The sequence below is a fragment of the Rhipicephalus microplus genome, chromosome 1 (assembly GCF_043290135.1).
Source record: "Rhipicephalus microplus isolate Deutch F79 chromosome 1, USDA_Rmic, whole genome shotgun sequence".
Classification (NCBI taxonomy): domain Eukaryota; kingdom Metazoa; phylum Arthropoda; class Arachnida; order Ixodida; family Ixodidae; genus Rhipicephalus; species Rhipicephalus microplus.
Genome location: NC_134700.1, coordinates 115,205,747 through 115,229,144, shown reverse-complemented (window position 1 = coordinate 115,229,144; position 23,398 = coordinate 115,205,747). Strand labels below are relative to the sequence as shown.

General features: G+C 45.6%; 1 protein-coding gene across 1 annotated transcript in view; it reads left to right on the top strand.

The window, feature by feature from the left end:
* The window catches only part of LOC119178240 (neprilysin-2-like), a 45,973-nt gene extending 22,878 nt beyond the window's left edge, over window positions 1–23,095 (top strand). Inside the window, exons 5-8 of the mRNA XM_075887306.1 lie at window positions 14,797–14,853; window positions 15,441–15,548; window positions 15,993–16,051; window positions 22,626–23,095. Of these exons, the coding sequence (XP_075743421.1) occupies window positions 14,797–14,853; window positions 15,441–15,548; window positions 15,993–16,051; window positions 22,626–22,728 (327 nt within the window). The 3' untranslated portion in view covers window positions 22,729–23,095. The remainder of the gene's footprint in view (window positions 1–14,796; window positions 14,854–15,440; window positions 15,549–15,992; window positions 16,052–22,625) is intronic.
* The last annotated feature ends 303 nt before the right edge of the window (window positions 23,096–23,398 follow it).

Here is a 23,398-nt window from a genome sequence, read left to right as displayed (position 1 = left end):
CGTGAGGCAATTCTGGGCATGGACTTCCTGCAAGCAAACAGTGCCATCATCGACTTGCAGAAATCCCAAGTTTCTTTCTCTACAGAGAACGCTGTTGCCATGTGTCATGCGGAGCAACCAATTGTTTCGGCTCTTCGTATTGTGTATGAAGGTGTGACAGTGCCGCTGCGTAGCAGCGTGACAGTTTCTGTGAAAGGCGACGTTTTTCGTGAATATGTCGGACTAGCTGATGGAAATATCGAACTGCTACTCACAAAGGGGATACGCGTGGCGAGAGGTCTAGTAAACCTGCGGAACGGATATACTGATGTGCTATTGACTAACTTTACCAACGAGGTACAGCATGTGGCGAAGGGAGCAGCCATAGCATCACTTATTGACTACGTACAAGTCTCAGATGTTTGCACAAAAGATGAAGTGCCCACAAGTCCCTCAACAGTGGACAGTGCCCTCGAGAAAATAGATATTGGCCGAGAGCTTTCATCTCTACAGAAACACCAGGTTTTGGAGTTGATCAAGGAATTCGCAGAGTATTTTTCCTCTTCATCGAAAGTCAGACGTACTCCTGTAGCAAAGCACCACATTGTTATCGAAGGGCATGTTAGACCAGTATGTCAGCATCCATACCAAGTAGCTCCGAAAGAAAGGGAGAGGGGATAAAGAAGCAAGTACAGGAGATGCTCGACGACGATGTCATACAGCCCTCCAAAAGCCCATGGGCATCGGCGGTAGTACTGGTGAAGAAGAAGGACAACACCATGCGGTTCTGGGTTGATTACAGAAAGGTCAACTTCGTCACGAAGCGAGACGTGTACCCACTCCCACGAGTCGAGGATACGTTAGATAAACTGCGCAATGCTCACTTTTTTCATCGTTGGACCTAAAGACCGGGTACTGGCAAATAGAAGTCGATGTACGAGATCGTGAGAAGACGGCGTTTGTGACACCCGACGGACTCTACGAGTTCAAAGTACTCCCATTTTGTTTGTGTTCTGCTCCCGCTACCTTCCAGAGGATAATGGACACTGTGCTCTCCGGTCTCAAATGGCAGTCATGCCTTGTCTATCTTGATAACGTAGTAAATTTTTTCACTACGTTCGAGCAGCACGTACAGAGATTGAGAATGGTACTGGGCGCTATTCGTATGGCTGCACTTACGATCAAACCCGAAAAGTGCCACTTTGAATTCCGGGAGCTTTGGTTCCTTGAGCACATTGTCAGTTCTCATGGTGCCCGGCCAGACCGGGATAAGATCGCTGCAGTTGAAAGTTTCTGAAGGCCAAGAGACAAAAAAGCTATGCGACGTTTCCTGGGGCTTTGTGTCTAGTATAGGCGCTTCATTAAAAACTTTTCCAAGATTGCGGAACCACTGACGCGGCTTACGAACGAAGATGTGCCATTCATCTCGCACCAAGAGCAAGAAGACGCCTTCTCTGAGTTACGACAGCGTTTGCAGTAACCTCCCATACTCGCTCATTTTAATGAAGATGCCAAAACAGACATTCATACGGACGCCAGCAACGTTGGCCTCGGTACTATTCTTGTTCAGGAGCAGAAAGGGGAAGAAAAAGCTATTGCTCATGCAAGCCGCACTCTGTCTAAAGCCGAGTATAATTATTCAGCTATGGAAAAGGAATGTCTCGTAGTTATATGGGCCATCAGTAAGTTCCGTCCATATTTATACGCTAGACCATTCCGAGTCATCAGTGATCATCATTCATTGTGCTGGCTTGCGTACCTCAAGGATCTTTCTGGAACACTTGCTAGATGGTGCCTGCGTCTACAAGAATATGACATCAGCGTAGTCTAAAAGTCTGGCCACAAGCACAATGACGTGGATTGCTTGTCACAAGCACCAGTCCTGACCTCGTCTCCTGAGAATGAACAAGACTCCGCATTTCTTGGAGCTATGAATATGTCGGAGATGGCTCATGATCAGCGAATGAACCCAGAAATACTTTTGCTCATTCAATACTTAGAGGCGCAGCAAGTTGAAGTGCCGTGAGTTTTCGTCCGTGGACTACGTTCCTACGTCCTCCGACACAACGTTCTCTACAAGAGAAACTTTCAACACACTGGTGAAACGTTCCTACTGCTGTTACCATCATCACTGCGAGTGGATATTTTAGAAGCGTGTCATCATGACCCATCGGCAGGTCACTTGGGCATTAGTAGGACTTTGGCAAGAATCCGCCAGATATTGCTGGCCAAAATTAGTGGATTTAGTACAGCATTACGGAAGATCATGCCGAGAATGCCAAAGACGCAAAGTACCACCCCTAAAGCCAGCAGGTCTTTTGAAAGCGATATAGCCACCGAAAGTCCCGTTTGAGCGAGCCGGAATGCATTTGCTAGGACCATTTCCTATCTCATCGTTTGGGAAGCACTGGATAGTTGTAGCAACTGACTACATGACACGGTATGCCGAGACGTCATCCCTCAGACACGGAATGGCAAATGAAGTGGCTCAGTTTTATGACCCAGATAATGCTGCGACATGGCGCACCTAAAGTCCTTATAACTGACAAAAGAACTGCATTCACTGCCAGGCTTGTACAGTCTGTCATGAAGCTAACGCACACCGACCACAGAAGAACTAGCGCGTACCATCCGCAAACTAACGGGTTAACAGAAAGGCTGAACAGGACGCTTGCTGACATGATCGCGATGTATGTAGACGTCCAGCATCGGACTTGGGACACCATATTACCGTATGCTACATTTGCATAAAATACCGCTGTGCAAGAGACAACCCACTTCACGTCATTTCAACTGGTTTATGGTCGAACAGTAATAACGATATTAGACGCGATGCTGCCTGTCAACAGCACGAATGAAGAGGGCCCTGACATAAGCGAATGTGTAAAAAGGGCAGAAGAGGCGCGACAACTAGCACTGAACCGCCTCATTCAACAGCAGGACGTTGACGCGCACTGTTACAATCTAAGACGAAGGAACGGTCAGTACTCCCCTGGAGAGCGAGTGTGAGTCTGGACGCCTGTACGTGCACGTGGCCTATCATAAAAGCTTATGCGACGCTATTTTGGCCCTTACAGGGTTCTTTGTCAGCTAGGCCCATTAAACTACGAAGTGATACCTGAAGGTCAAGTATGCACAACACGACGCAGGAATCTCCCGGAAGTTGTACATGTAGTACGGATGATACCGTACTACGACAAGAACTGAACAAGTGAACTGACTCACGTCGTCTAACACAAGGACAACTCCTATTGTTTGGAAACTGTCAGCCGGCTCTACGCATCGGGGCGATGCGTGCTAAGAGGGGGACTAAGGCCACAGCTCGACCATCGCAGAACACGCGTGCCACAATTCGCGTTCGTAAAAGTCGCCACACAAGTAGCAAGAAGGCCGCGCCATGGAACGCCGTCCTGCACGCGCCACGATGCTACGCGACGGGACCGGTACGAGACTCGGTGGGCAGATGAAGAGACCGACGAAGTTCGAGTCACCGAGCAAGAGACATTTTGGCTGACCATTTTTAGTTTTGAGTTTACGGGCACAAGTTTATTTATTTATTCATTTTCAAATACTGCAGCCCCACTATGGGGCTATTGCAGGAGTGGGTACACAGCAAGAAATAATAAAAAAGTACAAAACGAAACAGCTGAATACACAAGTACATTGGCGGATCATAGAAATACAAAAATTTTACAAACAGTTATACAAACAATGAAAGGTTTACAGCACACCGTCTTTTAATGCCTTCAAAAATTCATCCTTCTGCAAAGACCGAATGTGACCTAGTATGAGGTTCCACATTTCAATACATCGAGGAAAAAAGGTGTATTGGAAGAAATCAGTACCAGGATGAAACACAGATACATTAGGTGCGTGGCTGTTTCTGGTGGATGATGGTTTGGCAGGTGTTATGTAGTTGTTGTGTGGTGAATATTGTGGTGAATTAAATAAAGAGTGAAAAAGTTCCAGAGACTCGGTGTCTCGTCTTTTAGAAAGTGATGATAGACCAAGCTGCGCTAGATGGCATGATGGTGAAAAATAACGATCATAGCGTCTGTAGATGAATCGAACAGCTTTTTTTCTGGATGGATTTAACGCGTTTTATGTCAGTGATTTTATAAGGGTACCATACAGTGGCTCCATACTCAAGGATCGGTCGTACGAGGGTTTTGTATGTGAGCAGTTTTGTTTCCCTTGGGGCAAAACGTAGTGAGCGGTTTAGGTATCCAAGTTTGTTCAGAGCTTTGTTGCATGCTGTATCGATGTGACTAGACCAAGATAAGTTAGTAGTCAAAAGGAGACCAAGGTACTTATATTGTGAGACCCGCTGCACCACATAGTTATTAAAAGATTAATCAAACACAGATAGGGTTTTCTGTCTACTGAAACACATAGCTGCTGTCTTTTGAAAGTTAATGCTCATCTGCCAATTTTGGCACCACCTGCAAAAGTTTAAGAACGATGTATGGAGTGTATGATGATCATCAGGTGAATTTATTACGGGATATAAAACGCAGTCATCAGCGTAAAGATGAATTCTAGTGGAAACTGTGTCGGGTAGGTCATTTATATATAACAGAAAAAAAGTAATGGCCCTAGCACGGATTCCTGGGGCACTCCGGAAGATACACGTGCTTTAGATGAATGGAAGGTGTTAAATTATACATATTGGCTACGACCTGAAGGGAAACTTCTAATTCGCTGAACAAGCGATTGGTTTTTTAGTAAGAGATTGAGTTTATATAGAAGTTTTGAATGGATGACAGTATCGAAGGCTTTGGAAAAGTCTATGAATAATGCGTTCACCTGAAGACCTAAGTCAAGAGCTATAGATATGTCATGAGTGAATTCTGTCAGCTGAGTTATGGTACTAAATCCACGCCGGAAACCATGTTGTGCATTGGACAGAATATTGTTAGTTTCGAAAAAATTGATGATGTGTTTGAAGACAATGTGTTGCAGTAGTTTGCATGAGTGAGAGATTAATGATATAGGCTTGTTTTTAATACAGATTGCCTACTACCTGATTTGTGGAATGGAAGGACTTGTGCAATTTTCCACGATGATGGAACAGTTGATGTTGATAATGATTTGTTGGAAATTACTGACAGGTATTGGCTTGTCAACAGAGAATAGCGATGAAGAAATATATTATTAACATTGTCTGGGCTAGACGACTTTTTTGAATCAACATTCAAAATCAAATTTAAAACACCTTCTGTAGACACAGAGACATGATCAATAGAAACAAGCGAGGCATGAAGTGGAGTGCGAGAAGAAATTTCGTGATTATCCTGAGCAAAGACAGACGTAAAGTATTCGTTAAATGCATTGGCAATGACCTGCGTCTGGCTAGTAGGAGTTTCATTAAGGACGAATGTACTAGTAGAGCATTCCTTTGGCGAGATTAAGCTCCAAAATTTTCGGGGATTACTCTTTACCATATTTGGCAAGGTAAACGAGAAAAAGAAGTCTTTAGCAGCATTTATTTTCCTACGAAGTTCCTCCTTCACTGAATTGAATTCAGCTCTACGCAGGGCATTGCCATTACGACTTGCATGCCTTAGTCTTGATAGTTGACGCTTTAAATGCAGTATTTCTCTCGTTATCCATGAAACTTCAGTATTTTTCTTTTTAGGTTTTAGTGGTACATGTGTTTCAATACATTCTATAACAAGGTTTTCAAAATAAGACACCAAACTGTTGACATCACCAGCATAGCTAAGTTTTTTAAAAATGTCAAACTCGCTGCTTAAGGTGTCAATTATAGACACATCGTCAGCCAGGCTATAATCGCGAAAAGTTGTATAATCATAGCGGCGTTTCGAAACTGTGCAATTAAGAGAGATTAGTACACCTCTATGATCAGAAATACCATTGATGACCTGAGCTGTAAACCCCCTTGTATACAGTAAAGCACTGAGAAAAACGCAGTCCGGTATAACATTGTCCCTTGTGGCATCAGTGACAACTTGTTTAAGACCTAAGTTTAGTGAAAAATTAATCACCTTTCTACAAATTGATGAATCGGTGCCCAAAGTGGAGAGCAATGGCCATGAAATGCCAGGCACATTAAAGTCTCCCATGCAAATTAGGTTACCTGAAGAAAAGCCTTTTGTTGTATAAAACTACTGAGTACTGTGAACTGATCTAGTGACGAACCGGGGGGACGATAAAATACACCGACAATTATAGGAGAGTTTGCGATATGAACCTTGCAACAGACGGTTTCAATATCTTCAGGTGACTTTAATACAAAAACCTTAAATCAGACCTCAAGAAGATGGCAACGCCACCACCTCGCCCATGCAATCGATCAGTACAAACAACATTGAACCCTGGTGGAGTAGATTCAGAATCATATATGTCGCCATGAAGCCAGGTTTCAGTGACGCCAATATTGTGAGGACAATAGGCAGCAAGCAAGTGTACAAAATCAGGAAGTTTATTAGTGAGACTTCTGGCATTTATATTGAGAATACACACCTTATCATGATTCGGTCATTTCGTAAGAGTGGGGCGTTTAGAAGACTGTATGGTGTATTTTACTAATGAGTTAGAAATATAATCCCAGTCGTACCGCGCATTATCAACATATGCGTGATCGTACCTTAATTGCACAGTGAAACCTTCATTCCTAAAGGATGCAGTGGCGTCCCATAGTTTTTGGCGAATAATCCGTATGTGTTTAGAGAAGTCCTCCGTTATACGCATGTTAGAACCCTTCAGCTTAAAGCCATTCTTCAGCACCTTAATCTTTTCGCGGAAGTCAAGAAGTTTAAGAATGACCGGGCGAGGTTTACTACCAAAGTATCTACCGATCCTGTGGAATCGTTCGATCTGCGGAAATTCAACTTTAAGAATATCTGAAAAAAACTTCGACAGACTGGCTTTTAAGGAATCACTATTTTCATCTTCCGATTCCTGCAGACCGTATATGGTAATGTTGTTTCTGCGCGAACGATTTTCTAAATCATCACTTCGAGAAGAAAGCTTGTTGACTTGTTGGCTTGTTGACGAGAAGAAGCTTGTTGAAGTTCACCCTAAATAAAGAGTTTATATACTACCAGGTGCTATACTTATACGTAAACATATATATATATATATATATATATATATATATATATATATATATATATATATATATATATATATATATATATATATATATATATATATATATATATATATACATACAGGCTATTCTTTCCTTCTCCACGTACACATAAATAATAATTTTTATTTACTCATTTTTTCAATTATGCGCTGGAACCCCAAAATATGAACATTGAATTTTTCTGTACTTTACGCACGCGCTGTTATTTTATACACGTTGTAAAGAAAGCCCGCGAAACGTGAAAATAAGTCGTGTGACGGACCGCGAGGGCACTGCTAAATTGCTGCTATAGACTTTTTTACAACGCGGAAAAAGTAATAGAGCTAGACGTATCGTACAGACAACGATTTCATCGCTCGTTTCTGAAGGTTCTCTACATCTCAGTGTCAATATATGGAGTTTCCAGGCCATATATTCGAAAATTGGTAAATAAATAATCTAAGTAGTTAGTACGGGGTGATAAAAATAGCCTGAGTACCTACTAGGCTAGTGCGAGTAGTACGCGTTTGGTTCAATTTGCCACTGATGTGTCTTTCATTTTCAAATTCTTAGCTGAAGTTATGTGGCACGTCATATATATATATATATATATATATATATATATATATATATATATATATATATATATATATATATATATATATATAACGTAAGAAGGTAGCGATGGTTGATAGAAGAGAAGGAAGAAGTGAGATGGAATAAACATGGCGTATGAGCTAGGCCACGTGGACCATTCATCATAGCGTCACACGAGTCGACAGGATGAAGACCTCGCAACCACTTCATCAACCGGCCATCATCATCGAAGACCTCAGCGAAACGCAGTGACCGAAGACAGATCACAGAAGTGCGTCGCCACTGGACACCGTTGCAACCATCATGACGGAACCATCGACTGATTATCCCATCTCCAAGTACACCGGAGCAGCAGACGATGATCCCGCGCAGGACTGGTTGTATCTGTTCGAGGTCCACGCTACCGCTGCATCTTGGTCGGAACGGGAGATGATCACCAACTTCACTGACTACATCTCCGGTGAGGCTTTCATGTTTTACTTCACACACATATTCGAAAACGACGTATCATGGAAAAAGATAAAAGAAGAGGTGATCGCCCGTTTTCATGACAGTGATGAAAAATTTCTTATTGCCAACCACATGGAAACAATCGCACTCGGTCGCCACAGAAAAAAGAGCTGCTCCCGCATTAGGACACCAAGAATGAATCGCCCTTTGCAACAAGACCAATGAAAGCCCCCTCTCTTTGAAAGGCAGCCAGAACTATTTGCAGGAATAGTGTACTCTTTACCGCAACGCATTTTGCAACTGCCTGAGCGAAAACCAACCTTTACGTCATCACTTCAACGTAGCACTCACGTTACAGAGCCAACCTGTGCACTATACTCTCCGTCTCGGGCACTTCGACCACCTCCTGCTTTTCAGTCGCTTGGCTCTTCAGTCGCTCACAACGCTCACCTCGCGTCTCACACGTTCGCTCTGGGCAGAACAAGGCAGAGAAGCTCGGAGCATACTCAGTCAAGCCCGGGACCTACAGTTCACTTTCATGCGCCAGAAGAGCTCGCATCGTTCGTTGCACAGAAAGACAATCATTCCCAACTAGACTCTGACCAAACCACGCCTATTGCGGTGTCACCATTGAGAACACGGCCATCTGAAAGCCCAAACAAAGGAGGCTCGGAATCAACTCTTACAGGTTGCAAAGTGCCAGAAGCCTGTGTAATAAATGCTGTCGCAGGCCCCTCTGATGTTCCTCCAGTCAAATCTGTCCTACCAATATCGCTGCCTAAAAAGCGTCGCAACAGCTGCCAACTGACACTACGTCAAGTTGCCAAGAAAAGCATTGTCCTATTCCGAAAAGGCTGCCACCTCAACCCTTTTCGCAACACCAGTAAAGCCAGCACAAATAAATCAGCCAGATTGAGCGCCTTCTTATCCGATGCGGACAACTACAGACGTTGGAAGAACACACACGGCATCAAGAAAGATGTTTACAGATGACTCAACCAACGCGACAACATATTCAAGATGTCTCACTCGAGACAAAAAAAGCATTGAATCCCGGACATTTTCCCAAGAGACGTCAAGTAAGTTTTCTCCAGCAGCGACCGATACTCAGACAACGTGACATAAGACGACGAAAAAGGCGCAAACCGACACCCTGTATTCCGGAAAGACTCGGAAATCACTGCACCTATCTTGTTCAACAAATGCGCAGATGGGTGGCACCTTATGTGTACCAATCTAGACAAAAAGCACGACGCCTACGCAAGTTAGGCTGCCGGTGCTCCAAAGCCTTCACACGACGTTCATTTCTCGAGAGAATACAAGCAGTGTCATCATCAGTTTCCACGCTCAAGGTGTACTTGTGTTTTCCAGAACGCAACAGTCAGCCTCGCCCACCAGAGCTGTACTAACCCCGGATTGCTGCCCTCTCCTGTGAAATCTTTGTGCGACTTTACTCAACTGCAATCTGATGTGAAACTACTGCCCATTTGGGCATTTCTTTGTGTATTTTCAGGCTGCTTGTTCATCATGCATTGTAATATGCAACGCGCGCATTTTTTCGAGGGGAGGGGGAATCCTGTAACGTAAGAACGCGGCGATGATTGGTAGAAGGGGAGGAAGAAATGAGATGAAATAAACATGCCGTATGAGCCAGGTCACGTCATTCATTCACCATAGCGTCGCACACACACACACACACACACACACGCACGCACGCACGCGCACACACACACACACACGCACACACACACACACACAAACACACACACACGCACGCATGCACACACATATATATATATATATATATATATATATATATATATATGTATATATATATATATATATATATATAGAGAGAGAGAGAGAGAGAAAGACTGAGAGAGAGAGGCTGTCCCACATAACTTCAGCTAAGATTTTGATGAAGGCAGAAACTTGGTGTCTTTTTCCTCCGACAACAATCTTTGTTTACTGAACGTTGGCAGTCTTACATTTTTACGTGGCTCCACATACAGTAGCTGTCCCGACTTGGCTTTTGTTTCGCGAAGCCTAGGCAAACATACTGAATGGTTTACGGATATAGAAACGCATGGGAGTGATCACATTCCAACATACGTCAAGATCAGATGATTGTCGCCTCCTAAAATGCCCGACATTGTTAAAAGAGTGGACTGGAAAAAATTTCAGCCTGATATGGAACACCAATGCCAAAAATACATATCCAATTTACAAGAGGCCATCAAGAACACTGTAAAAGAGACTGTGTGTACGATCCCATGCCCTGTAAAAATTATGAACATTGACATTGAGCTGGAGCTTCTTCGAGCCTTGCGACGACGAGCTGAAAGAAGGTACCGCCGCATGAAGGACATAGAAGATTTACGGACTGCTAGACGTATGCAGAAGAAGATCAAACGTTGGTTGGACAAGCTAGAATTCCAACGCTGGATTACTTTCTGCGAGTCACTCGACCCTCGTAAGCCTTTATCGCAGATATAGAGGACGGTAGGAGGTTTGCGGTCATCCTTCTTTCAGAAGTCACCGTTCAAGGCCTTAACCCTTTACCAAAATCGACCAGATGTAGATGTTGCTGAAGAGTTCTGCGCCGGACTATCAGGGCAAACTACAACACTTAGCAGCTCACCACTTTCGAGCAGTTGCCCGCCACCACGTGATTCCTGTATGGACATCCCTTTCACCATTCAGGAGCTGAAGGCAGTACTCTCTTCCTGCAAACGTACCTGTGCACCAGGACCTGACGGAATCTCCTACAGAGCCCTGTGTCGTCTAGGTGAGCGCGCGAGAATAGCTCTACTTCAGATATATAATAATTGTTGGCTAGAGGGCACTGTTCCCTTAAGTTGGAAAACTAGTCGTCTAGTACCACTGCTATAACCTGGCAAATAACCAATAGAACTCTCCTCCTATCGCCCGGTTGCATTGGCTAGTTGCGTGGGTAAAGTGATGGAGAGAATGATTCTTGGCCGACTCGAGTGGTACTTCGAGTATCATGAAATGTACCCAAATGCCATGGCTGGCTTTCGACGTGGTCGATCATCGATCGATAGCGTTATCGACCTAATCACGTACGTTCAACACGAGAAAGGCCATAAGCGTCTTTGCGCCTCTCTGTTCCTTGACGTCAAAGGAGCCTATGATAACATTACACATGAAGCCGTCCTTACTGCACTAGAAAAAATTGCAGTGGGTGGCCGAATGTTTAAGTGGATACGCAGTTATCTCCAAATGCAATCTTTTTTGTGAGTACGGAGGCTGGGAACACGTCTGCACATTTCAGTTGTCATGGCATCCCTCAGGGTGGTGTACTGAGCCCCATGCTATTCAATATAACACTAATCGCTCTCCATACGCACCTATCAAACAATATTTATCTATCAACACGCGCTGATGAGATCTGCATCTGTACATCTATGGTAACTCGCCTGCAGTTACGAGCGAGAATACAGAGAGCTGCTACTGCAACTGCTTTGTATCTCCGCAATCGAGGCCTGAAAATTTTCTCCGGAATGTGCACTCTTCAGGCATTTACGCGCAAGCCTATGTCGAATTACATAGTGTCAATTAACGGTCAAAATATACCATATCGTCGATCTCACAAATTTCTGGGTGTTATAGTCGACAGAGACATATCATGGAGCCCTCATGTGTCGTATTTGAAAAAGCGATTGACAGGCATATGCCATATTTTCAAGTTTCTCGCTGGAAAGACTTGGGGAATGCAGCCTAATGCTATGTTACGACTGTACAGGGTGCTTTTCTTTAGCTTTTCACGATACAGTCTGCCTGCATTATCAAACGCCAGCAAAACAAGTCGAAGCATGATACCAAGCGTTCAGGCACAGGCGCTTCGAATATGTCTAGGTCTGCCTCAGGGTGCCTCAACAGTGGCAACTATAGCTTTAGCCAAATACCACCTCGTGCAGACCCAAATTGAAATTGAAGCTTTGAGGACACACATAAGCCATGTGGGCTGGACTCCCCATTACCACCTAGCCTCTATACCAGCGGATAGACCTCATACTTCCTTTTGTCGAACAATAACTACACATGGTGACTCCCTACCAACTGGTTTTACGCCCGCGGCGAGACCTTGAATTCCTTCATGGTGCCTCAAACAGCCAGTCATCAACCTGACAATACCAGGAATACAGAAAAACGAGATTTCTCTATACCAGCCCTCAAGCAGCTCGCCTTACTTCTGCTGTACGAGAAGTACCAAGACTGCACCACGTCTACACCAACGGCTCCGTCCTGCCAAACAGCTCAACTGCGGCGGTCGTTATTCCAACGCATACCGCAACCATCAAATTCAGAACAGCTCATGCAACCACAATAACGGCAGCAGAGCTTGCAGCGCGTTGCGTTTCATTAACGACCAAAGCACGCAACGGTGGACGATTTTCTGAGACTGCAAGGCAGCACTTCAGTCACTTCTGCGAAATCTACGACGTGGTTTACACGAGCAGTTGGTATTTGAAACACCATAAATACTACATCTTATAACAGAGAAAGGGCACCACGTCATATTTCAGTGGTTTCCAAGCCACTGTTGATTTATCGGTAACGAACGAGCTGATTAAGCTGCCCGTTCAGCCCACACAGAAGACAACAACCAGTCAATACCTCTCTCAAGGACTGATGCTGCTAGGAGGCTTCGCATGCTTGCTCGCCAACGCTTCATGGCTCTTTAGAACGAGTCTCTCTTTACGCATGCAAGATAACGATCCCTTGATCCAACGTTAAGCTTACAGCTTCCAACAAAAATTCGACGAGGTGACGCTACTGCTCTGTGCAGATTAGGGTTGGGAGTCGCGTTTACTCGTGCGTACGCGTTCCGCATAGGTATGGCTGACACCGCCGACTGTGCACACTGCGGAGATGAAGAAACAATTCGACATATCCTGCGTGACAGCCCGGAATACAACCTGTAAAAACAACACCTTTCTAATACACTAAACAGGTTAGATGACCAGCCGCTGTCAGAAGAAAGTATACTGCGCCATCGTCATGACTCATCATCACAGAAGAAAGCCGTGCAAGCGCTATTGGGCTTCTTGCGAACTACTGGCCTGTCGGAACGCCTCTGAGTGGACTGATTTTGTGTGTGCGTGTGTGTCGGTGTTTTTCTTTTATTTATATTCTTTTAACTCTTTCTCTTTCAAACCCCTATTCCCCTACCCCAGTGTAGGGTAGCATACCGGATACTAGCATCTGTTTAACCTCCCTGCCTCCCTTTTTTCTCGTTTCTCTCTCTTGATAATGAAAGAGAATTTAGTGGCGCATTCTATATATTTACAGAACTAATTATTGCGCTTGAGGCGAAAAAATAACACCATGAGTCAGGGACGTGATGTCTGAGAAACTAACAAATAAGGGCGGTGCTGAGAAATAGAAAGATAAGAACGGCATTCTATCAAAGCAAATAATAACTGTATTTCATGTTGCAATTCCCACAACTACCCTTAAAATCATAATAAAGGATGAAGCAATTCGTTCAGCAATGCAAATGAGTGAACTATTGCAAAACTTAAGTACAATTTTTTTTCACCGTAGCAGGTATGCGCTTAAGTTGTGCAGCTTCCACAACGGTGACAAGAAAAGTTATCGCTGAGTATAGTGTAACAGCGCGAAACAGTTGAATTGGTGATGATAGAAACGATGCCTTTAGCCTGACGATAGAAGCATCAAAATAGCACACTCATCACCATTGAAGCTACAGCTATCGCTGAAGGGAATTGCATCAGCAAACCTTTCATCGCTCTTACTGACGAAGAAGCCCAGCCGTGGTTGTCTAGTAGTAAAGGTACTCGGCTGCTGACCCGCAGATCACGGGATTGAGTCCCTGCTGAGGCAGCCTCAATTTCAATGGAGGTGAGAATGTTGTAGGCAGGTTTGTTCAGATTTGGGTCACGGTATGGACCCCGAGGTGGTGAGAAATTCTGAAGCCCTTAACTACGGCGCCTCTCCCCCGTATTCACAAACGATCCTTCACTCAAGCGCTCTCCTCGACTCGACAAAGCCGAAAGTAGCGCCGTCTCTTGGCCGACCATGTCACTGCATATCGGCAATATTCTGCAGCGATTCTTGAGAAGCGCAGCGTCAATTTCAGTCGAGCAGTGGCGCAGTGCTCAACTTACTCGAGTGAAGGACGGAATTCGAGTCGAGGAGCGTTTCTGAATATGGAGGTCTGACAATCATGTGGTGGTTCTGGGACGTTCGACCCCACATATCAATTACTGACAAAGAAAGAGATTACGCTAGTTCATCCGGTGAAAGAGCATAAATATACAGCACTTTCATTGCTTGATGTGTTGTCAGGGTTGTGGTTTATCACAACGTCTTTTTGTATGTCTCAGTTTTCTTCCGATGTTTGCCGTCATGCGAATTTGATGAGCTTTGATCACGTGTGCTATCTCGTTTTCTTTTTTCATGTTCACGTTAATAATTTTCTCTGAAAAAATCAGCACTAGTCCTCGTTTATACCTTGTCCCTGTCACTTTCACGCGCTGTTCACGTCGTCATTGATTAGGTGACACCGAAAGGCTAGTGTAAGTGTGCTGGAAATTAAGTGCCTTGTCTCAATATTCTTCTGTTGCTGCAGTTCAGCCTTCTTTTACCTAGTGATTTGCGTAACATTTCCATCTTGTATTGTGCAGGTGATGACACCAGCACACAGGGTAGAGGAAAACTCTGCGCTCGTGATTGCGTACGAGGTAACTAACCTATTTGTCTTTTTCTCAACGTATTGTACGAAAGCAGGGCACATAATAAATAAGAACCGACAAAAGTACGAGGCAGACATGTACGGGTTCCACGCAGTGCTGTTACTGATCGACCTCGTCATTTCGTGTCTGTTTTTTTTTGTTGTTGTCGTTGTTGTGCTGTTTCGACAGTGTTATAATAATCCACGCAGAGTGAAGGTGCCTTGTTCAAATGCAAATTACGGCAATAATGCATAGAACAGCTTATTGGTCGTATACATACATACACTATCAGTGTATTTGTTATAGTCTTTTTATTCGCGTTAAGAGGTGTCACAGTGGATGTCACATGTGAGGGTGAGTGGTATAATCAGAATTTGAAACTAAGGACCTGCCGTTTGTTTTTGCCACATCATGTAGCAGTGTTGAAAAAATTGAATTGCAGATGATGGCAGCTCTACCAATCAAATATTTTAATGCTTGATCTCACCAAGTACAACTTTTCGAAGTAGCGCCAGTCATTTATGTACGCTGATTTTCTAGTCACGTGTACAATTTAATTCGTGTGTGTTTAGCCTCATGCATTTCTTTTTCTGCAGGGCTATCAAAGTCGATTATATACCAAGCACTACCTGCACAGGGACTACGGCATTGGTAATCTTGACAATGTGACCTCTGAACAACTATTCTTCCTTTATTACGCTCTTGTAAGTGCCTTCGGTTCTATGAAAGTGTGCGCATAATGAACCATTACGCACTATACTAATTTTTTGGTTCTCCTCCTTCAAAACGGATCGCTTCCATTGGAAGTACATACCGGCTAATATAGAATCAAAACGTCCTTACCGTTATCTTATGAAGGCAGCGGCTTTAACGCTTCAACACGTGGGAACTTATTTCCCTTCATTTTTACGATTTCTTGAAGTTTGCTCACGACACCCAAACATCAAATACAGTTTCCTGATTGTCTTGCGCACATTTTTACAGACAATACACAAAATTTATTTTTATCTTACATTTTGGTTGCGTTGTTATAAGCGTCACAGACATTGGTGTCGGCATAAGCCTCCACCAAGAACGTAGCCTCCCGAAACTTAATTGAATACACTTTTAACAATATTTTTTGTCTTTGTTTTCTTTTTTTACTTCAGAATCACTGTACAAGCCGAAATAGTCCCAATGACACAAAACGGGTTATCATGCATGACAGGTAAGAGTAGCGAGAACTTTTACCAACTGTTAGTTAAGTTACAGCGCACGCGAGAAACTGGAAATAAAAACACATAGTTGGCACAAAAAGTCTGAAAAGTCATTACAGCGGAGGTCCTTACCTATTTTATTTGTGCAGATGGAACCTGCTTTTCTGTGAAGTAACAGACACCGAAATAAAAATTGCGAGCAGGAACAGTGTTCAGTGCAACAAACCGCACTTCGCGTCATTTTACCTGCTTAGGTAGAACGATGAAAGTGGAGTAGTGGCAGTAGCATGAACGTCGGTGCGCCGGGAAGCGCGATTGTCTGCGTCACCTTCAATAAAATGCGACAGAGTTTACTACATCTTCCTAGTGCGAGAACTCTGGCGTTGATATCGTTCCGCCATCATGAAAATGTGGGTAGTACACGGACTTGCTTAACATTCGTGTTTGCGGCTTCGAACGTGCTTGTGGCTTCGTTTATCATTGTGCTTTGGTGTTTGTTTTTGCATAAAGAACGGATCGTTATGATCTTAGATGTATTCCAATAGGTCAGCCTTGAAAATTCTGGTCGTAAAGTGGAACTGCTAAACACAATCTGAACTTCAGATAATTGAAATTGCTCCAGCCACAGTTCAAAAAGAGCCCGACGTTTCGGGACCGACTCGGTCCCTTCCTCAGGGGGTGACTGTCTTGGTCATGGAAGTGTCGTCGCGTCGTGTTCTCTCACCACGGCTCCGGCTTTCCCTTTCCACCACGTTTCGGAGACCGTGAACGTACACCGAAGGCATTGTTCCCAGCGAGCGGTTCACGTTGGCAGGCGTATGCTGAATGTGCCAAGACTCGAGCAAGAGCCTCTTTCCCAAATTCTGTTCTGTTTCAATAACAGAAGCGCCGTCTAAGTCAATTTTATGGTCGTGCTTCTCGCAGTGCTCCGCCAGAGCGCTGCGTTGCACTTCCATCTTCCTGACGTCGTTCTTGTGTTGGCGCATTCTTTCCAGGAAACACTTGCTCTCGCCTATGTAGCAGGCTGGACACCCAGAACACGACACTTTGTAGACAACGCCCGGGTGTAGCTCCCTCGGAGGTCGGTCTTTCGGCCGCGGTAGCAAGCGAGTGAGCGTCGAAACAGGTTTATGGATTACCGTGACCCCGGCTTTTCCTAGGACTCTCGAGAGCTGTTCACTTATGCCCGGCACATATGGAATGGCGACGCGGTTGTTTGGCGACTTCGTTTCTCTCGTGTGCGGTGGTGTGGCCAGGGCGGAAAGGGGGTCGGGCGGTGTGTCGCTTGCAGGTGTCTTTCCGCGGTGCGGTGGTTGTCGTCTCGACAAACGGCGTGACGCCCGGCGGATGAACGCTTCTGTGTAGCCATTCCTTCGTAGCTCGGCGACAATCCTCTTTTCTTCTTTCTTCCTCTCACCTTCCGACGTGCAGATTACTCGTGCACGTGAGAGGAGTGCCGAAACCACTGAAGCTTTGTGGGCAGTTGGATGACAGGACGAAAAATGCAAATACCTGCCGGTGTGAGTTGGCTTTCTATACACCGAAAAGGTCATGCGCTCGCCCTGTCGTCTGACAGGGCGAGCGCATCGAGAAACGTCGCATCGAGAAAACATCGAGAAACGGAAGCGCCCCGTCTCGCTCTCGTTCCACCGTGAACTGTATCGCTTGGTCGATGGAGTTTAGATGTTCGAGGAAGCTGTCTACTGCTGCCTTCTTTATTATGCAAAAACAGTCATCCACGTACCTCACAAATACTTTCGGCCTGTCAATAAAGGAGCCCAGTGCCGTCTCTTCTATGTGTTCCATTGTGAGGTTCGCAGCCGTAACTGAGATTGCCGCTCCCATCGCGGTCCCGCTGGCTTGTCTGTAGAAGCTCCCGTTGACGCTGAAATACGTCCCCTTGAGGCAGTATTCCAGTAGGCGACACAGTTCGTCGACGCCCAGGCAGGTTCTTTCATCCAAGAGCTCGTCTTGGTTCAACGCTGCTCGTGCGCTAGATACCGCTAGTGCTACGGGCACACTGGTGAACAGGGATACGACGTCGAACGAGACGAAGCACTCATCGCTGCTCACGGTCACATCTCTCATGCGCTCCACGAAGTGGCTGGCGTCGCGTATGTGGGTTGGTGTTTGCCCCACGAGCGGCGCGAGAGTCCGGTGGAGATACTTGGACAGCGCCCGGAGTGGAGATGTTGTAAAATCCACGATAGGACGGAGCGGAACTGTGGGCTTGTGGGTCTTGGGAAGCCCGTAAAATCCTGGTGCAGAGCCGTTCCGGCAGATGAGCTGGAGGTATATGTTTCTCGCCTTCGGGTGCGCTTTAAAGATATCCGCCAGGAGCTTGTTCATTTCCCTTTGGACACTTGGTGTGGGGTCCTTCGTCAGCTCTTCGTAGGCCGGACTGTCCAGCAGGTCTCGCACTTTGTCGTTGTATGCCTCCCTGTCGAGCAGGACCACTGCGTTCCCTTTGTCGGCCGGGAGGATGACAACCTTATCATCATTTCGGAGCGCATGGATCGCCTTACACTCCTCTCTCGACAGAGGAGTGTAAGGCGATCCATGCGCTCCGAAATGATGATAAGGTTGTCATCCTCCCGGCCGACAAAGGGAACGCAGTGGTCCTGCTCGACAGGGAGGCATACAACGACAAAGTGCGAGACCTGCTGGACAGTCCGGCCTACGAAGAGCTGACGAAGGACCCCACACCAAGTGTCCAAAGGGAAATGAACAAGCTCCTGGCGGATATCTTTAAAGCGCACCCGAAGGCGAGAAACATATACCTCCAGCTCATCTGCCGGAACGGCTCTGCACCAGGATTTTACGGGCTTCCCAAGACCCACAAGCCCACAGTTCCGCTCCGTCCTATCGTGGATTTTACAACATCTCCACTCCGGGCGCTGTCCAAGTATCTCCACCGGACTCTCGCGCCGCTCGTGGGGCAAACACCAACCCACATACGCGACGCCAGCCACTTCGTGGAGCGCATGAGAGATGTGACCGTGAGCAGCGATGAGTGCTTCGTCTCGTTCGACGTCGTATCCCTGTTCACCAGTGTGCCCGTAGCACTAGCGGTATCTAGCGCACGAGCAGCGTTGAACCAAGACGAGCTCTTGGATGAAAGAACCTGCCTGGGCGTCGACGAACTGTGTCGCCTACTGGAATACTGCCTCAAGGGGACGTATTTCAGCGTCAACGGGAGCTTCTACAGACAAGCCAGCGGGACCGCGATGGGAGCGGCGATCTCAGTTACGGCTGCGAACCTCACAATGGAACACATAGAAGAGACGGCACTGGGCTCCTTTATTGACAGGCCGAAAGTATTTGTGAGGTACGTGGATGACTGTTTTTGCATAATAAAGAAGGCAGCAGTAGACAGCTTCCTCGAACATCTAAACTCCATCGACCAAGCGATACAGTTCACGGTGGAACGAGAGCGAGACGGGGCGCTTCCGTTTCTCGATGTTTTAGTCAGACGACAGGGCGAGCGCATGACCTTTTCGGTGTATAGAAAGCCAACTCACACCGGCAGGTATTTGCATTTTTCGTCCTGTCATCCAACTGCCCACAAAGCTTCAGTGGTTTCGGCACTCCTCTCACGTGCACGAGTAATCTGCACGTCGGAAGGTGAGAGGAAGAAAGAAGAAAAGAGGATTGTCGCCGAGCTACGAAGGAATGGCTACACAGAAGCGTTCATCCGCCGGGCGTCACGCCGTTTGTCGAGACGACAACCACCGCACCGCGGAAAGACACCTGCAAGCGACACACCGCCCGACCCCCTTTCCGCCCTGGCCACACCACCGCACACGAGAGAAACGAAGTCGCCAAACAACCGCGTCGCCATTCCATATGTGCCGGGCATAAGTGAACAGCTCTCGAGAGTCCTAGGAAAAGCCGGGGTCACGGTAATCCATAAACCTGTTTCGACGCTCACTCGCTTGCTACCGCGGCCGAAAGACCGACCTCCGAGGGAGCTACACCCGGGCGTTGTCTACAAAGTGTCGTGTTCTGGGTGTCCAGCCTGCTACATAGGCGAGAGCAAGTGTTTCCTGGAAAGAATGCGCCAACACAAGAACGACGTCAGGAAGATGGAAGTGCAACGCAGCGCTCTGGCGGAGCACTGCGAGAAGCACGACCATAAAATTGACTTAGACGGCGCTTCTGTTATTGAAACAGAACGGAATTTGGGAAAGAGGCTCTTGCTCGAGTCTTGGCACATTCAGCATACGCCTGCCAACGTGAACCGCTCGCTGGGAACAATGCCTTCGGTGTACGTTCACGGTCTCCGAAACGTGGTGGAAAGGGAAAGCCGGAGCCGTGGTGAGAGAACACGACGCGACGACACTTCCATGACCAAGACAGTCACCCCCTGAGGAAGGGACCGCGTCGGTCCCGAAACGTCGGGCTCTTTTTGAACTGTGGCTGGAGCAATTTCAATTATCTAAACTTTTCTACCCAGCCAGACAGATTGCTGTCAAAATGTTTACGTTTAACTCTGAACTTCGTCTTGCAACAAAGCGGCTTCAGGCCAAATCAAGCCAAACGGAGCCGAAATAACGAAGGCTGGACAAATCCGTGTACTCTCCAGAACTACCAAGAAAACTGAAGCGCCATGCGTTGCAGCTGCCATAGGCACAGCATTGCCAGAGTTCCGTTTAGTGCACTATAATGAAACTTTATGGCCTAAGCCACTATGGCCCAAGCCACTGCCGGTGATAGCGGAAGCGAACGCAAACGTCTGCGCTACACCTCACCGCAGGGACTCTTCCCGAGCTTCACTGGGATTCTCTCTTCACAAATAGAGGAAGGTCTCTAAGTATTTGTGACAGTGGGAGACCTATTTTTTTTCTTTTTATCATTTACGCTGGAGCGTTATCACACTTGTGCACCCAAGTAGCCCCATTCACTGCTTTCAGTGTTTTGTGTATTTTACATAAAACTCCCAGCTTTCCTAGCGCATTCACATAAGTTGACTCGTAGGCAGAAACCATTTTCTTTCTCCTCTGGCCCCGCCGCAGTGGTCAAGTGGCTAAGGTACTCTGCTACTGACCCGCAGGTCGCAGGATCAAATTCCAGCTGTGGCGGCTGCATTTCCGATGGAGGCGGAAATGCTGTAGGCCCGTGTGCTCAGATTTGGGTGCACGTTAAAGAACCACAGGTGGTCGAAATTTCTGGAGCTATCCACTACGGAGTCTCTCATAATCATATGGTGGTTTTGTGACGTTAAATTTCACATATCGATCTTTCTTCTCTCCACTGTTGTATTGACGCTTCGGTATCTATGCCCCTGATAAAGTTTTTCACTGCCTCACAGATAGGAAGCACTTCACTTGATTTGTATTGAGTCTATGATTGTACCACCTTTGACCAAGCTGCGATGTGAGGTGATAACATCGCCACCTGGTTTCTTTATGATTACGTCAAAATGAAGTCAGAAATTCGGATGATCAGTGACGTCATTATAACGCTCTGTAGCGACTCCAGTCGTCGCGACTTTTTACATTACTCGTGTCTGACGCCACGGGACGAGGCCAATGGCCAAATATTGTGTTTGAAGTGGCATCGAAGGTTTCCGCGTGAAAACATTCCTTGTTCAGTTTGGCATTGCAAAATTTGCTTTGCCCCAGTTGATAAATGTGTCCAGCATCGGTTGTAGAAGCTGCAATATACCGGTAAATCTGTACTCAAAGCAATAAATTAACAGTACTGGTGTGTGGCTGCATGAACAAAAACAGTGACAGACTGTAGGTCGATTACAAAGGGCTTCGTACAACACGAGATGTGCTGAAGACCTAAGCGAGGAGCGGTCCTATTGCAGTAAGATGCGCCAAATGAATTAGGAGTGATCGTTGGAGCTTCCGAACCTTTAAATTTGAAATAGTCTGAATGACAAATAATCATCTGATGAAGATAATTGACAGGTCAATTGTAATTTCTTTAGAACACCTGTATTAGTTAAACGCTTGTCTCATCAGAGCACAGGTACTCCCCTTTGCCCTTTTTGACATGGGGCGAAATTGGGCAAATTATTTCATGTTACTGACAAATAATAGATTACTTTTTTTCTGCCTTCTATTCATGACGCTTTGCTATGAACGTGTGCAACTGTGGGCATCGGCAGCTAGAAGTAATAGATACTCACAACGTCGCGAATTCTCTGATGCGCTTCGGTGAAACGACCAGTTGCTCAGACTCTCTCATGCCTTTTCAAGAATATGATAATGTATTAAGCGTTGTGGCTGGTACGTTAGTCATGAAAAATCAAGTATATCAAGCTGCGTATTGGAATGGCGTAGGCCGGAGAAATATTATGAGTAAATGGCATGTGTGGTGACAATCACAAAACTTTGATTTGCATTGCGTAGTCCACAATGCTTTGTGATTTTACACGTTGCGCATGATGATAAGCTTTCGCGTGATGTTTTGTCTCACACCTACATAGAGTGTTTTCGCGCTGCAATTGTATGATTTATTGAGCGGTTGGCCAGCAGAATGTGATGTTTTCATCGCTTTTCAAGTCATTGTGAAAGGTTTTATGCATCATTGTCCAACTGTCTAGCAAACTTAAGTGTTTCACTTTATTTTCAGGGTGAACGTCCCTCTGAAGAATTCGTATGAATTCGCCAGTGCATTTAGCTGCAAGAAGGGTGCACCGATGAATCCATCGAACAAGTGCAGTTTTTGGGACTGACTGCGTGCGACGGACTTATTTATAATATGTTCCAGCGGATTTATGTTACCGCAGCAATCGTAGACCTAAGTGATTCCACTACGTTACGCATAGCTTACAATTTATATTCGTTTTTTGGAGTGAAATGACGAGCATAGGAAAAAGCATTAGTGGTTCTGCCACATGATTATGTGCTCTATGTCCTATCGACTGACAGCAAGAAAAAATATTCACGTTCACCTTTTACGCCAGAATTCTTCAGCTGAAAAAACTGTGGCCATCTTTTTGCAAACCTGTCTATATCCCATTACTTCAAAGCGGCGGCTGAAACAGGAAAGTACAAGTTTAGTGCATTTAGACAAAATAAAATACGAGCTATTGCTTTCGAGCCATTTGTACCACGATTAAGCGCACATTCAGATGAATGAACACAGGATCTGAATCGCTAAGCACTCATATTGCGTAAACCAATAATTTTATTGTGGTATCTGTTTCTTTGTATAGAGGAACTCCTGCGATTTCTTGGAGAATATGCACCGGTTTCAATAAAACTCAGAGCTTGTGTTTTCGTCGGTGACATGCTAATATGTGCCAAATTATACAACGGTAACTCTAAAGCACTCTGAGCAGCGAATTTTAAAACTGGTAGCCGACTTTAGTATTATATTTATAAATGCAGATGAACTTGTGT